General features: G+C 37.3%; 1 protein-coding gene across 1 annotated transcript; it reads right to left on the reverse strand.

Annotated features, from left to right (window-relative positions):
• Positions 1 to 2588: 2588 nt before the first annotated feature.
• Positions 2589 to 5595, reverse strand: LOC131606718 (uncharacterized). Its single transcript, XM_058878873.1, has 3 exons — positions 4668 to 5595; positions 3300 to 3833; positions 2589 to 3042 (listed from the first exon to the last, which is right to left on the reverse strand). Exons 1-3 carry the CDS (start codon positions 5463 to 5465, stop codon positions 2932 to 2934), a joined length of 1443 nt encoding a protein of 480 aa, XP_058734856.1. The 5' UTR covers positions 5466 to 5595; the 3' UTR covers positions 2589 to 2931.
• Between the last annotated feature and the right edge of the window lie 11882 nt (positions 5596 to 17477).

Below are 17477 nucleotides of genomic sequence, written 5' to 3' on the forward strand. Positions count from 1 at the left end.
GGAACCGAGTTCCCAGTGTTTCTGGAGCGTAAAAATTGGATTTTGAACAGGGGGAGCCGGTTCCCCTAATAAGGGTTCCTAGAAACATAGGGTTGAAGGAACCGGTTTCCCAAATAGAGGAACTGGGTTCCACTGTGTTGAAATGTTTTTTTTTTTTGAAAAACTTCAAAAAGCCATAACTTTTGACTGGGGTGTCCGTTTGACGCGCCATTTTAACTTCCAAAAAGCTAAAACTATTTTCTACCCAAAAAAAATTAATTTGAGAACCTTTTGAAAATATTTCTGAAATTGTATTTTTCCAGTATTTTGTGAAGATGCGAAGTATGGATGTTGTTATGTGATGTTGTCACCAAAATGGTGTGGTTATAAATTGTAAATGAATACAATGATGAAGTTGATGTTGCTGCCACTAATTTTTGGCGATTGAGATGGAGGTTATGCCTCGTTGATGTGTGGTTGTTGTCGTTGCATTTTATTATGTTGCATTGTGTTGTCGCATACATAACATGAAAGTTTGGGGCTTATGCTCTGCAAGTTGGCCTGGATTGGCAAAAGTTTAAAGTTGAAGGCTTATGCCTTGTTGATGCCTCTATTAATTGGAAATTTTAAGTTGGGGGCTTATGCCCTGATGGTACCACATGCATTTGCACAGGGTCAGTTGCATTGCATTTTCATAACAATGGTGTGATGATGATTTGGTTATTAACAATGCTAATGTGTAACAAAGTAGTGAATTATGCTTGAAACATGTTCCTAAATTTGTTATCATACGTTCCTTGATGTAGTAAGATATCTCACCCCTTTTTTTAATGTTACCTCTATGTTGGTAACATGCAGGTAATCCAGAATGAAGACTGTCTACCTTCATTACCACTTGTTGCCTTGTTATTGTTATTTCTTCAGTTGATAAATTTTAAGTTGATTTTATTAACTACTTTGTTGTTTTGAATTTGTTTTAGTTGGATAAAGATGTTATGTCATGAAGTTGAAATTTGTGATTCCGCTGCTTACTTTTGAAAGTTGTTTTATCTTTGAAGATTAAATTACGTGGTTATCGGTTCATCCGAGTTTAAGTGTTGTGTATATGTTTTACATGCGATTAAATGCCGGTGTTTTTGAGAAGTAAATGTAGCATCTTATTTACATGTTGAAATTTTGTAACTCTGAGATTAATAAATTTGCCGGGTAGAATGGGGTGTTACAATCATCATCCATTTCTTGTCGAGCAACCTTGGCCTCATCGCTTTGACTTTCCTTCCATTTTGCGTTACAATCTCTTGCGAAATGACCGTATCTTTGGCAATTGTAACATTTCAAGTTACTCTTGCCCCTTCTCTTGGCTTTGTTTCCTTGATCACTATCTCTGGAGCTTCTCCGACTTTTTCCCCAATCGAAAGCTTTGAAGTTTGCGAAATCTTTTCCACCAAAATTCTGGAAATTTGATTTCCCTTTGGAAGTCCATTTTGCTTTCGATCGTTTATTCTTCTTATTGAACCGTGCTTGCAATGCAACTTCCACTTTGGCCTAATTGTTTCCTCTTTCATCCATCCTTTATTCATAAGCCTTAAGCGAGCTTGGAAGCTTCTCCTTGCTCAATGATAAAAGATCCTCCGATTCTTTGATAGCCACTATGATATTGTTGAATCTTGGCGTTAAAGAACACAAGATCTTCGACACAACATTCTACTCCACAATGGTTTCTTTTCAAGATTTGATTTGATTCACCAAACATGTGAAACGCATTACATATTCGTTGATAGTCTCTTTCTCTTCCATTTGAACCAACTCGAATTGACGCTTGTGAGTTTGTAACCTCACCACCTTTACCTTATCAGCCCATTCATAAGCTTTCTTCAAGATCTCCCAAGCTTGCTTTGCCAAATCGCAATCGCCAACTTTTTCAAAATTGTCACCATCAACACAAGAGTGAATCATGAAGAATGCCTTGTAATCTTTCTTCTTTTCTTCCTTGTGTGAAGCCTTCTCTGCATCAGCAACTGCTGCCCCAAATGGTGCAACACCATTGTTAACCTCTTCAAGAACATCTTGATAGCCAAACAACACCTTCATTTGTTTGCACCATTTGTCATAGTTCTTCGAATCAAGGGTTGGAAGATTGGAGGGAACACGAACATTGGATACGGTAGTCTTCTTTGCAGCAAATTAAGGATCAGAATCAGGACTCTCTTGATGCCAAATGTTGGAACAAGCACAAAGCTTGTAGGTCAATCATTGAAGAAAAGTGGAGAATTTGAGAAGATGGAGAAATATGAGATATTTAGTGAGAGAGAGAGAGCAATTTAGGAAAATTATGTCAAATGGCATTTACTTTAACCATATTACATGAGGATAATTATAAGATACTAAAACAATACAACTTGGAACCAAAACAGGCCCATAAAACAACTAAAATTTCAAAATATCATGCAGAAAATCGATTTCTCCAAACTGGATAATCAACTTCCACAACTGAAAATCTAAAAATAAAACACTTCAAGTCTCAAGAAATCGATTTTCCAAATAGGGGTAATCAATTTCCCCATCGTAACTTTAAATTTTCAGATTTTCAAAAATACTTTTTCCATTAATTATTTTCTACGAAACGGTCTCAAAAACTTCTACGATACATTTGAATTATCATGGACTTCATTATTTTGATGACCTCTTGATCAAGGTAATTCTCATAAGAGGCCAAATGATCACTAAAGTATATGACTCAAATTCCTGTGGTGGTGATATACTTTGGAAAAGATGAATCTACTTTGCAATCAAATTCTTTTATCTCATTCCAAGAGAGAGCTAAAAGCTATACCAGTTTATCTATTTCTATTACTTCTCGCTGATTTAAAAAATATCAACCAAATATAAACTCTTAATAAACTATAAAATGTATTGAAAGAAACAACACTTGGTCACATCATAGGCAACACTTCAGTGCATATAAATCAATTCACCATCTTTGCATTCTCTAACAGCAATGTCCAGTTTGTCACCAGCACTTGATGGCAATATATCACAACATTGCCTTCTTGGAGCCTGCAACTGAAATCAAAACAAAAATTTACATCATTTCTAAAGTAAAGCCGTTCTCCTAAAATCTCTGAAGAGATAGGATTTTTTTTAAGGGCGTGCAAGGCAGACTACCGCATATGATCCAAAATTTTACACAGTTAAATTATGATTAAAAAAACCTCATAAAATATTTGCACAGATAAACCATAATAAAATAAAATCCTCAGTATCTCGAAAATTTAAAGACTCCCTGCCTCAAGAGATAAACAATAACAATTCTTGATTACCTGTTTGATGTTAAGGTCTAGCTTATTAGAGACCACTTTGATAACTTCTAGTTTGTTCGGCGAGCCCCGTTCCTTTCGGCAATCTCGTAAAAATCTCTTATAATAACTGGTTATGACACCATTCTTGCCAGAAGAAACACTATCAAGATAAAAAATGGTGGGTCTTTCACAAGGATTAGAGTCAAATGGTTTTGTATTGAACATATAAGTTTTTGCTAACACATTTCCATTTTTCCATTGTTTGAATGTTTCTTGCACGTTAACAGCTTCTGGTAAAAACATATGGTCTGTGAATATTTGAACGGCATAACCCCATGATACCGAAACTGTCCATGAAAACTTTTTGTTATAGCAAACTGTTTGTTGCAGGATTCTTTGAGAATCAACATTTACTGCTTTGAATAAATGTTGGAGAGCTTGTGTTCTTGACATTTTTGGAAAGATTGGATCTGTGTAATCTGAGTGGTGTAGAGATACTAAAGGAGTTACCGGATGTGCTGCTAATAGGCCAAAGGTGTTTCCTGTTAAATCAACCTATAACATTTTCATAATAAAAAAATAATACATTAGATTCATCCTTGGGACGAAAAACCAAGAGGGGTATTAGAAAATTCGAAATCGAGAAATTCAATCCATGAAATTAATGAATACTTTTCAAAATAACCTGCGAATCTTAATCATGAGAGTCAATTACTTAACGAAAATGACGGACTAATGCGACCTAGAATCTTTAATTTCATATATCATTTTAAAATTGTTAATTTTTAGGATCAAATTGCCCAACATCTAAAATTTGGTTTCAAATTGTGGAACATTTCATGTGATGTGGCATAATATTGTGGTTGCTTGCAAACCGCATTAGGCTGCAATTGCAATGTAACTCTAAATCACATTAAAATTGCATCATAACATTACAACAGCCGGCATTAGCCTATATCAGATCGCATTAGGCTACAAGAGACTATGCTCACAAAACTTCTGTTTCTACCTTCCTTCTTGTTTATATCATAGAGAGTTGATAATGAGATAAATATTAGACTTTAGAGAAAAAATAAAAGATATGTGAGATATATGATAAAAAATAAAGTGTAATATATCATATTAGTACAAGATAAATTCAATTAGCATAGCAGCAACCGCCGCATTAGCTGCAACCATAATAGCTGCAATGCAACTGTGTCCGTACTCGCAACCACAATTTAAAATCATTTAAGATCATACAATTTCAAATACTAAATTGACAAATTGCAATTTAAGATCATAGTCTACAATTTCACATATACTAAATTGACAAATAGCCCAAAAACAAATTAGTCATAATTTTCAGCCTTTCAAACTAACCATAATTTCAATAAACTATTATGTTACCTGATGAAAGCCTGGTTCATGTGTCAATCCAACCCCAAGTTCAGCTAAACAAGAGTGAATCCTGCCATCACTTCCATAGAGATGAGGATACCTTTCCAAACAAGAATCAAAAACTTTAGCCAAAACCTTAGCCAGAGAAGAACTAATAGCAAAACCAGCACCACCAAAAGCCATTCCAAACCCAAACAAACGATTTTGCTCATAAATCTCCGAATTCGCACCAATATAATACCAAAGCTCATGATCATATTTAGATAAAGTCTTCACCAAATTCTCCGGGAAGAAAACCGTGTCGTCGTCTCCAAACACATACCACTTGACACCCGTATGATTCAAGGCCACCGTCTCCACAACAACGCGCGCCACTCGTATTGCTGATCGAAGCCCCCCGCTGCAAGTGTATCGAAACCGCGACGTGTCTTGAGAGAGACATAAAGGAGGAAGAGAAGGGTCTTCATTATTTTTAGGTAGACTATCCAAGAAAACACAGCCCTTCATTGTATTGTTGTTTTTCCACCATAGTTTGACATACTCTTTTCTCTTTGTCCACGAACTTTTGCTTGCCGCAATTCCAAATACTATATGATCTAGACTTGTGTTAGTGATTGCGGTTGCAGGTGCGGTTGCGGTCTCTGGCCCATCTTCTGATGAAGAATGTTGTAAATGTACTAATAGATTTTGATTTGAAGCACCTAATATTAGGACTGATACAATGACATAAAAGCCACAAAATGAAGATGCCACTAATATAAAATTAATCAAAAATTGTGCTTTTGTGTGTTTCTGAAATAACTGCATGTTAATTCACAAAGAAAAACTTAAGAATTTTTTTGTGTGAATGTACTGGTTCTGTTGATGATGGTGCAAAGTTCTATATAATTAAACAAATATTGACGCCGTGATTAACGGTGAGAGACACAATAAACATGCATAGCTTTGACGTTTTGAGTACTCAAACAAAATTTTGATGTGTAAAATTAAGGTAAGGTAGGTGGGTATGAAGAAAATAGTACATTCTGGTAAGATTTTAGTCAAATACTACAAAATATTCATCGACTATAGGGAAAAGTTTGAGAATAATAGCCATTTGTTAGCTTTTTTTATATATATAATTTTTCAAGAATTATATATTTGTGTTAAAAAATGTTTATATGAGAATTATTTTTTGAGACGTAAACGAAGAATTTGTTTGAATAGTTGTTCATTAAAAATTATTTTAGTATTTTATATATTTTTTATGAATTGTTTGAAATAATAAAATTCTAAAAATTATTTAAAATGTTAAAGTTTTAACAATAATCTATTCTAATTATATGTTTATTAAAAATATTTAAGAGCCTAAAATGGAAAACTTTTTTAATATATTTTCATTAAAATTTATTTAAAGTATTCTATATATTTTTATTATAAAATTATACTTTATCTTATCTTAATTATAGAAAAAAAATTCTTTTTTAATTCATTGAATAATCATTATATTTAATCTAGATAAAATATATTAATTATTTAATAAATTTTAAAAAATATTTCCTATTTTAAATAGGATCAGAAACAGTAAAAATAATATATTTTAATAAAGAATTTATTAAAAAAGGATATTTAAGAATCTTGAATGAAGAATTTGTTTGAATAATTTGTTAATAAAAATTGTTTTTATTTAACGAATCGTTAGTTGTTTTAGTGGTGATTGGCGCTGAACTTGGTAGGGAGAATGATTCTCCGCAGCTACGATCAGTAGGGGACTGGAACCACTTGATGCCAGAACTGACCCTTATTTTTATTCTATATATTTGTTAAATTTTAAAATATTTTAAATTAGAATTTTTATTTTGTCATTTGTTTAAGATTTTTTTATTCTATATATTTGTTAAATTTTAAAATATTTTAAATGAGAATTTTTATTTTGTCATTTGTTTAAGATTGAACGGTGGAGATTATTTATTACTTCACACATTGAATGTGTGAATAAATGTGTGAATGAGAATTTACACAATTAAGTGCTACACACTAACTCTAAAGTTTGGGCAATGCATTTAACAGCGACAAGAAATAGATAACTTGTGTTGGCTTTATACACTAATTAAGGCATGATATCATAATTTATAGTATCAACGTTTTTAAACCTTTGTAACGGCTTTTTTAATGCTTTTACTTTAAATTAATTTATTAAATTATTACCTCTCCGTTTCCTTTTTCTCATCTCTTAATATATTCCTTTTTATTAAAAGCAACTTCTCATAGAAATAACACTGATTTATTTGTTTTCTTCTAACTATCACGATACTCTTGCCTGGGTCAAATCAAAAGTTAAATCAAAAGATATAATTATAGTGACGTATCCGACTAATATAAAAATAAAATAAAATTGTTTCTTATAGAAAGTTGAAGATTTTTTTTTAAAAGAAGAAAAAAATATATTAAAGAAAAAAAAAATACAAAAGGAGGGGGCATGAGACCGGCACCTCAAGGATTAAGCAGAACAAATATAAGGTAAATTAAGCCTATTACGAACTAAATCGTAAAACAGACACAAAAGCTTTATTCCACCAAACTATTATGAATTTAAAATAAGAAATACAAAATTAATGTCAATAGGGTCTCGAACCCATATCATTTCAGATTAAATGATAACAAATTTTTTATCATAAAAATTGATTTGTTTACTTGTTATGGATAACTACTTTCTTTACCAATAAAATTAATTTGTGTAGTGGTAAAAGATAATTACTTTATTAATTATAGAAATTGATTTGTCAAATTGTAAATGATATTAGTAGAAGTACTAATATCAGGTTAAATTTTGTAAGAATTAAATCGAATCTATCTTTTTATGAAATTAATTTAACGTATTATTAGAGACCAAAATAGATCTTTCACTCATACCATTATCTACAAAAAAAATCAAGAATATTTATTACATAAAACTAGGAAAAAAACACCCTCGAGTCTGCTTGAATTTGTAAGATAGTAAGATGCGTATGTAGAACTTTGGAAGCCTAGTCACGAAACGTGTTGAAACGGGTTCAAGGCTTCAGTTAGATCAAGATTTCTTTTTTCTGTTTTTTTCTTTAACAACATCGGATTTCTATTCACAATTTCACATGCAATGCATCATTTGCTTGTTTAGAAAACAAAAAAAAATATTATGTTTATAAATTTTTATGCGTTTTTTGAGGAAACTAAATTTAACTAAAAAAATATAAATATAAGTCCGAGGATCATAAACAATCTAAATTTAGACCTTTTTTAATGATAAATTCTTTGTCCCCCTCCCAACCTTCTAGGTCACCTCTGGTGAAAAATCACATATACCCCTGACTTCGGAAATGCATTTCCGAAATGTAAGAAAAAGGTGTTTTCGGAGATGCATCTCCGAAAGCGCTTTTTTTTTCAAAATTTGTCTTATTTCGGAAATGCATTTCCGAAAACAGCATTTCGGAAGTTCATTTCCGAAATACTGCGCGTTTTGCAGATCTAGCAAAACAGCCCCCCTCCCCTAATTCATTTACCCTAATTCAACTTCAAACACAACCCCAGAGAAATTTTGTGCAAACCACTTCCAAGGCCACATCAAAGGCTCCAATAACCTTGCTATACTACATTCAAAAGCCCTCCAATCTCTTCAATCGGTAAGCTTTTCGAGTTTTTGATCTTTGATTAAAATTTCTATTAGGGTGTTTAGAAATAGCAAAAAATGTATTAGGTTAGTTTGGTACTGCTATTTAGGTTGTTTAGAATGATTAAACATAGATTTGAAGTTTGTTTTTGGGGTCTGCCATGGAAGTTGCAGAAAACTTCTTCGCAGGGGTGTTTCGGAAGTTCATTTCCGAAAACACCTCCATTCCCAGTTTCGGAAATGAACTTCCGAAGTGTATCAGAAATGCAATTTTTTTGTTTTTTCTGTTGTCTCGCATATTAATCGATTTCAATTGTCTTCAGGAGCATGTCAGACAACCAAGCACGCATCAGACAGGGTAGAGAGACCCAGACTGCTTCGGCTAGACGCGATCGGGCGGCGCAGCTGGCGTCGACGCAGGGACGGGGGCAGGGCCGGGGACGTGTGCTAGTTCCCGTGGACATGGACGAGGGTACCTCTACATCTGGATCGAGGAGTCGTCTGGCTCGGGTATCTTCTTCCCGCCAGCGAGAAGAGGAGGAGGAGGAGGAGGCAGTGACATACCACGAGGCGGAGGAGGTACCGGATGTTGACCCTCCACACGGGGAGGAGGAGGAGCAGGAGGATGGCTACCCGGGAGGGCCCAGTGACACTTCCGTGCTGATTACCTACAACGAGCACGTCGCTCGGCGTATCTGGGAGGGAGAGGTATTTTTTATAATTTGCCCGACTATATTATTTAACCGTTTATAATTTAGCCGTTTATGCAATATTTTCTTAACGGTCTATTTAACATACTTTTTTATTTGTTTTTTTTGTAACAGGAGAGAGAGCCTTTGAAAATGGTGAACCACTCCCGGAAGGTTTTCAGTCTGTTTAAACCAACTGCTGAGTGGTTTAACGACGCGGTGAGAGCTTCAGGGCTTAGTGGGCTCTGCATGACGGGGTATACCACCATCAGCCACGGCATGCAGGGGGCCTTTGTGGAGCGGTGGCACAGGGAGACGTCTTCTTTCCACTTACCGGTTTGGAAGATGACGATCACCTTGCATGATGTGCAGTGTCTTCTCCACCTGCTGATCAGGGGGGCGCTGATGCACCACTCCCGGATCCAGAGGATCGAAGCCAATCAGTGGATGGCGCTCTATTTGGGTATGGAGCCCGAAGTTGCTGACTTTGAGTGCATCACGACAAATGGGCCTCATATCCGGTTCACCACACTGAGCGCTTATTTCGAGCACCACCTGGTGGCGGCGGCCGAAGCCGAGGATGCGCGTGACGACCTATTTACACAGTATCCCCGTGGTTGCGCTCTCCGGTGCTGGTACATGTTTGTGGTAGGCGCTGCAATCTTTATGGACAAGAGTGCAAGGTACGTCGACGTGACCTACCTCCGCTACTTCATGGACTTGACTACCGTTCACCAGTGGAACTGGGGGTCAGCTACTCCGGCATACCTATTCCAGAAGCTGAATGAGGCCTCCAACTGGAGGACCAGGCAGTTGACCGGATCCTGCACACTACTTACGGTACGTTTCATTTTAATTGTTTCGTATTTATTTATGTTTCGTATTTATTTTTAATACATTATCGTGTTTGTGTTTCAGAGCTGGATCATCTCTTACTTCTCCTGCATCCACGGCTTCCACATTGATCCTGAGTACGATGACGCCATGCCCAGGGCCGCCAGATACATTCTCCAGAGGGGGAACAATGTAGTGGGACCATAACGTGGGTACCTCGACCGCACGATGCACGATGACGTCACTTGGAGGCCATTCAGCGACTACACTCATGTTGTCCCCTTTGACGGCATATCTTTATATTCTGGCTGGTTGGCATGCGGGACCAGCACCATGGTCCGGTATCTCCCTGAGCGGTGCATGCGACAGTTTGGGTATGTGCAGATGATACCCAGGTCACCTTTTGAGGCTGCTCCCGACACAGTGACCCGAGTGCAGCTCACTGGCATATTTGAGGATTGGGAGCGTCATGTGGTACCGGAGGAGTGTCGTCGCATTCGGGTCACCCAGGACTGGCACAGTGTGGAGGGGTACGTCACATGGTTCTATCGAGTGTCACATCCTCTGCTGAGACCCGACGCTCCCGGCGCTCCTAGGCCAGCACACGAGGAGATCCTGGAGAACCAGCAGGCCGAGGATGACCACGCCATTGATCTCCTGCCGATCTGCCAACGGATAGAGATGCTTGGGCGGGACGCGTTGGATCGAGGTGTCGTTCATCAGGACGGTCCAGAGGCAGTCGCCGTGATGGAGATGATCGTCACTGATGCGGGTCGTGCGGAGGCATACAGGCGGCAGAGGAGGTCCAGGGAGAGAGGGTTAGGCGTACCCAGTAGGGGTCCAGGTTTATTTTTTTTATTTTCGGATTGTATCTTTCGCATACTATTACTATTTGGATCGACTTGTATATATTATTTGGATTTTATTTATCATATTAGTATTTTCTGTTTATATGTCGCTTATTTTATTTGGCGTATTCCTTTAATTAAAAATACGAGACTGTTTCGAAAAACATAAAAAAAACACAATTTTTGCATAATTCGGAAGTGCATTTTCGAAACCCCTCAAAATCTGAAAAAAGGTGTTTTCGGAAGTGCATCTCCGAAAACACCCACCATTTGGTGTTTTCGGAGATGCACTTCCGAAGTCTGAGAAAATTAAAAAAAAAATACTTCGGAAATGCATTTCCGAAGCAGGGGTAAAGTGGAGTTTTCGCTGGGGGTGACCCCCATTGGGAGGTGTGTAAAGAAAAAACCTTCTCAATATATGTTTTTCATAAATTAAGTTTTATTGAAATTAAAATTTAAATATTTATATAAAGACATATTTTAAATGAGGCCCACCCCTGAGTGGTTGCTATTTCTAATGAGGCCTAGGATTCGCGCTCGAGACAGATATAAATTTTCCATCATCATGATTAAGGAAAATATAACCTAACTATAACACGGAAATACACACATACATTAGTTTTTCACCTCACGTGAGCTAGCTCTCCATCAAGGAGCTCTAGTAAAACTGATTCAGACCACCATTGCAGTATTTAGCCGAACTATTATCTTCACGATCATCATCTTTTTTCATTATGGTGAACGGAATGACAACAACTCCTCTCAGCGGAAAATCACACGGAGAAGAAAGTGTCAGAACAGAAACGTGTGGTACTATGGACAAACTTCGTCGTTAGAAACAAACCCTATAGGATAACGTACTCTATATCCAGCAACACCAAAAGAAGACATACGTGATGGATGAATTTAAGATGTTGGATCCTCAACCTTTATTAGATGAGATATGAAAGGCTTTTATCCTAGAAAACTTCAAGTCCACATCATTGGCTAAGTTTGACAGACGCAGCGACTCGTATGAACATGTAACCTCCATCAACACTCTGATGCCCATCATTGGGGTACATGATTCCCCTAAAGTATTAGCTCTTGTCGGCCACCGTTAGAGATGCAAGAGTGAGATGGTTTATAGGCCTCCAACGACTCTCTATAACCAGCTACCACAATATGGTGAAGAAGTGTTAGAACAAGATTTGGTTATGCATATAATTTCTAATTTTGGTGATAACGATACATATATTTTATATGTAATAATTTTGTACTCTAATAGTTTCTGAAGTGTGTAGATATAATGTTTTATTTGATTCTGGAAAGTTATCTGGAAAGATAATCATTATCATTGTTGGCACACCAGAAGAACTATTGCATCTACTTTTAAAGAAACATCAACAGTTCTGATGAATGTTGAATGATATCTAGTAAAGGATCTCCATGTGTTTCTCAGATAAGTTGTTGCTTCCAGATCAGAAGTTAAGATTTCCAACTCAGATAAAGCTTTTGCTTCCAGCTCAAAAATCAAGAATTGTTTCTTAGATAAGCTTTTTCTTCCAGCACTGAAGGCATGATTCTAACTCTAAAGACTCTGATACTCTTGGAACACTCGTCTGACGTGACCTCTTATGTACTCATCATTACTTTAGATCATAAGTATTTCATTAGAAGATTAGACTAGAAACTTGCACAAGAATAAAATAGTACAACAGTACAATACCCATCCCACTATGGTGAGAACGTATGTAAGAATTGTTGTGCTCTTGTCTCCCACGATCTCATGCTACTCTTTTGTCAATTGGAAATGATAGTGACATTTTGTCCTTCACAACGATCTACTTTTTGGGCCTATATAAAGGGTCACTATTTTATTTTTAAAAAGTATAATTGGAAGAGAACGAGAAAGAAACAAATTGAGAATTACTGTGCAAAAATATTCATCCAACAGAAACTCAAAACACAAAGTGTTGCTCATTATTTGTGTGTAAACATTTGTTCTTAACTTTGTTTCATTTGCTTATCTGGAAACACTATTATAAACGCTTTCTATTATAAATTTGAGATTTGTTTTTTCTCAAGTGACTAGGTGATACTGTTAGAACAAGATTTGTTCTTATCAATTATCTTAGTTTTGATGATAACAATAATATGAATTTTGCTTAAGATAATATGGTACTCTAATCCAATGCAATTTCCCTTTCAGGAAATATATATAAAGAGTACGCATAATTCAGCGCTCAGAAGTTGTGTCTCAAATGGTTCAGCATGCAACATCAGAACATGGTCTGGCAAGACATCAGAAGATGGTCGAAGCAGAATCAGAACATGGGTCTATGAAAGCATCAGAAGAACATGAGATCAGAAGCACTGAAGATCAGAAGATGGTATCACGCTCAGAAGCACTTCAAGATCAGAAGATCAGAAGATGCTATGCACCAAGCTGTTTGACTCTGATGATATTCAAACGTCGTATTCACAAACATCAGATCAGAAGGAAGTACAGGTGGCAAGCTACGTTGACTGACAAAAGGAACGTTAAAGCTATTAAAGGCTACGTCAGTAGACACAGCGTGAACAAGGCTCGAGGTAGTTGACAAAAGCGTATAACATTAAATGAAATGCTGTACGGAACACGCAAAGCATTAAATGCACTCAACGGTCATCTTCTCAACGCCTATAAATATGAAGTTCTGATGAGAAGCAAGGTTAACGATTCTGCACCAAGACAATTCAAATTAACTTGCTGAAACGCTGTTCAAATCAAAACTCAGAATCTTCATCTTCATCAAAGCTCACTACACTGCTGTTGTAATATCTTAGTGAGATTAAGCTTAAACTGTAAGAGAAATATCACAGTTGTGATTATCGCTTTTAAGAAGCATTTGTAAACTCTTGAATAGAATACATTAAGTTGTAAGGAACTAGAGTGATCGTGTGATCAGTATACTCTAGGAAGTCTTAGCAGTTGGCTGAGCAGTTTGTAACTAGAGTGATCGTGTTGATCAGAATACTCTAGAGAAAGTCTTAGGAGTGAACTAAGCCTAGAGTGATCGTGTTGATCAGTAGACTCTAGAGAAAGTCTTAGGAGTGAACTAAGCAGTTGTTCCTGGAGTGATCAGTGTGTGATCAGAAGACTCTGGAAGACTTAGTTGCGGACTAAGTGGAGAACCATTGTAATCCGTGCGATTAGTGGATTAAATCCTCAGTTGAGGTAAATCATCTCTGCGGGGGTGGACTGGAGTAGCTTCGTTAACAGCGAACCAGGATAAAAATAATTGTGCAATTTATTTTTATCGTCCAAGATTTAAAGTCACACTTATTCAATCCCCCCCTTTCTAAGTGTTTTTCTATCCTTCAATTGGCATCAGAGCGCCGGTTCTAAGGTGCAAGCACTTAACCGTGTTTAGAAAAGATTCAGGAAGAGAAAAACGCTTCATTTAAAAGATGGTTGATGAAAGTGAAAAGTCTACACCTACACCTGCATCTACATCTGGCTCTGCTGAGCAATACAACGGTAACAATGGTTATACTAGACCGCCGGTATTTGATGGTGAAAACTTTGAATACTGGAAAGATAAACTGGAAAGTTACTTTCTGGGTCTAGATGGTGATCTATGGGATCTTCTGATGGATGGTTATAAACATCCAGTAAATGCCAGTGGCGCAAAGCTGTCAAGGCAAGAAATGAATGATGATCAAAAGAAGCTTTTCAGGAATCATCATAAATGCAGAACTGTTTTGCTGAATGCTATCTCTCATGCTGAGTATGAGAAGATATCTAACAGGGAAACGGCCTATGACATATATGAGTCCTTGAAAATGACTCATGAAGGAAATGCTCAAGTCAAGGAGACTAAAGCTCTAGCCTTAATCCAGAAGTATGAAGCCTTCAAGATGGAGGATGATGAAGACATTGAAAAGATGTTTTCGAGATTTCAAACTCTGACTGCTGGATTGAGAGTTCTTGACAAAGGATACACCAAGGCTGATCATGTAAAGAAGATCATCAGAAGCTTACCCAGAAGATGGGGTCCGATGGTGACTGCATTCAAGATTGCAAAGAATCTGAATGAAGTTTCTCTGGAAGAGCTTATCAGCGCCTTGAGAAGTCATGAAATAGAGCTGGACGCAAATGAGCCTCAAAAGAAAGGTAAGTCTATTGCATTAAAATCTAATATCAAGAAATGCACTAACGCTTTTCAGGCTAGAGAAGAAGATCCTGAAGAATCAGAATCTGAAGAAGAAGATGAACTGTCCATGATTTCCAGAAGGCTAAATCAACTCTGGAAGACCAAGCAAAGGAAGTTCAGAGGCTTCAGAAGTTCAAGGAAATTTGAACGTGGAGAATCTTCTGATGAAAGAAGATTTGACAAGAAGAAGGTCATGTGCTATGAATGCAATGAGCCTGGACACTACAAGAATGAATGTCCAAATCTTCAGAAGGAAAGTCCCAAGAAGAAGGTTCATAAGAAGAAAGGTCTTATGGCAACCTGGGATGAGTCAGAAGATGATTCAGAAGATGAGCAGGCCAACTGTGCGCTGATGGCGACAGAAGATGACGGATCAGAATCTACATCAGAATCAGATTCTGAAGAGGTATTTTCTGAACTTACTAGAGATGAGTTAGTTTCCGGATTAACTGAACTTCTGGAATCCAAGTCTCAGATTTGTATTAAATACAAAAAGCTGAAAAAGCTATTTGAATTTGAAACAAAGAGGCTTGAATTGGAAAATTCTGAATTAAAAGAAAAACTTTTAAAATTATCCAATAATGTTGGATCTCCTTCTGATTCAGAAAAATCCACTCCCAGTCTAAACCATATTCTGAAAGAATATGATTTAAGTTTCAGGAAGTTCTTATCTAGAAGTATTGGCAGAAGTCAGCTAGCTTCTATGATATATGCTGTGTCTGGAAACAAAAGAGTTGGCATTGGTTTTGAGGGTGAAATCCCATACAAACTTGAACCTGTTGATGAGATGAAAATCACATACAAGCCATTGTATGATCAGTTCAAGTATGGCCACTCACATGATATTAGGCACACTTCACATGCACAAAGCTTTCACATAACACACACCAAGAAGCATGTAACACAACCTAGGAAATATCATGAAACTCATATTAAAAATTATCATGCTGTTCCTCCTATTGCTTACAATGTTAAACCCAAGTTCAATCAGAACTTGAGAAAATCTAACAAGAAAGGACCCAAAAAGATGTGGGTACCTAAGGATGAGATTATTCCTATTGCAGATATCCTTGGCTGCAAGAAGGACAAAGCACAACATGTCATGGTACCTGGACTCTGGATGCTCGCGACACATGACAGGAAGAAGGTCTATGTTCCAAGACCTGGTGCTTAAGTCTGGAGGAGAAGTCAAGTTCGGAGGAGATCAGAAGGGCAAGATAATTGGCTCTGGAACTATAAAGTCTGGTAACTCTCCTTCCATCTCTAATGTACTTCTTGTAGAAGGATTAACACATAACCTCTTATCTATCAGTCAATTGAGTGACAATGGTTATGATATAATCTTTAATCAAGAGTCTTGCAAGGCTGTAAATCAGAAGGATGGCTCAATCCTATTCACAGGCAAGAGGAAGAACAACATTTATAAGACAGATCTGCAAGATCTTATGAGTCAGAAGGTGACTTGTCTTATGTCTGTTTCTGAAGAGCAGTGGGTCTGGCACAGAAGATTAGGTCATGCTAGTTTGAGAAAGATCTCTCAGATTAACAAACTGAATCTTGTCAGAGGACTCCCTAATCTGAAATTCCAATCAGATGCTCTTTGTGAAGCATGTCAGAAGGGCAAGTTCTCCAAACCTGCATTCAAGTCTAAGAATGTTGTTTCTACCTCAAGGCCATTAGAACTCTTGCACATTGATCTGTTTGGACCAGTCAAAACAGCATCTGTCAGAGGAAAGAAATATGGATTAGTCATCGTAGATGATTATAGCCGCTGGACATGGGTAAAATTCTTGAAACACAAGATGATGAGGCTGAGAGAGCCAAGAAGTTGAGGGTCACCTATGATCCTGACAAGGTGGACTCTAAAGAAAGAAGAGATAAAAGGATCAGAGATTCCTTTCGCAGAACCAGATCTTCTTCTTCTTCTTCTGTACAAATCTCCAGAAATGTCTTTACTCCACCTCCTTCTGTCCCTAAACCATCTTTCCAATCACCTCCTTCTGGACCAAAAGTAAACTTCACTTTACAAAATCCTTCTCCATCATCCTTCTCCTCTCCCATTCTAAACCCCACACCGTTGAGCATTCTTCCACCAACTCCTTCTGATAATTTCCCCTCACCAATTCCCTTTACAAATACTCCACCCTCTCCTCAATCCATCCCATCTGACACTCCAACCTCATCAATCATTCTCTCAGATATCCCCTCCTCCTCAACCACCGCACCTCCACCTTCTATATCTCATCCATTACCTACCAGAAAATCCCAACCCTACTGTCTTCTCTATCCTGACTACAAATTCACCTTCAATCCGCCTGAACCTGAACCTTCTACATACCTGGAACTCTTCAGACATGAGGTGATTAGCAGTCTAGACCTTCTGAAGGATGCATTCCTAAATAGTCTGGATGATGTTTCTACAAGAAATCTCTGGAGATTTCGCAAGGATTTTCAAGTAGAAGCAATAGCAGTACAGAAAAGACTAGTGGCTGCTGCCCCTGGTTACCCTGGTTACCTTCTGGAGGGAGATAATGGTATATACTACCATCCTCTCAGAAATTGTGTTGCTGCTGAGGAGAAGCCCTTTGTGGATGAATTGGAACAGTTGAGACTGGCTGCTGCAATGGAAGCAAACCCTTGCAGGG

Source organism: Vicia villosa, linkage group LG5 (assembly GCF_029867415.1).
Source record: "Vicia villosa cultivar HV-30 ecotype Madison, WI linkage group LG5, Vvil1.0, whole genome shotgun sequence".
NCBI classification, from domain to species: Eukaryota; Viridiplantae; Streptophyta; class Magnoliopsida; order Fabales; family Fabaceae; genus Vicia; species Vicia villosa.

Excerpts from the sequence above, each read along its gene's own strand:
- LOC131606718 (XM_058878873.1), bottom strand. The coding sequence starts at position 5,465 with ATGCAGTTATTTCAGAAACACACAAAAGCACAATTTTTGATTAATTTT. Across the intron at positions 3,834-4,667 it reads ATGAACCAGGCTTTCATCAG|GTTGATTTAACAGGAAACAC; the intron begins GTAACATAATAG and ends AAAATGTTATAG. Across the intron at positions 3,043-3,299 it reads TAGACCTTAACATCAAACAG|TTGCAGGCTCCAAGAAGGCA; the intron begins GTAATCAAGAAT and ends TTTTGATTTCAG.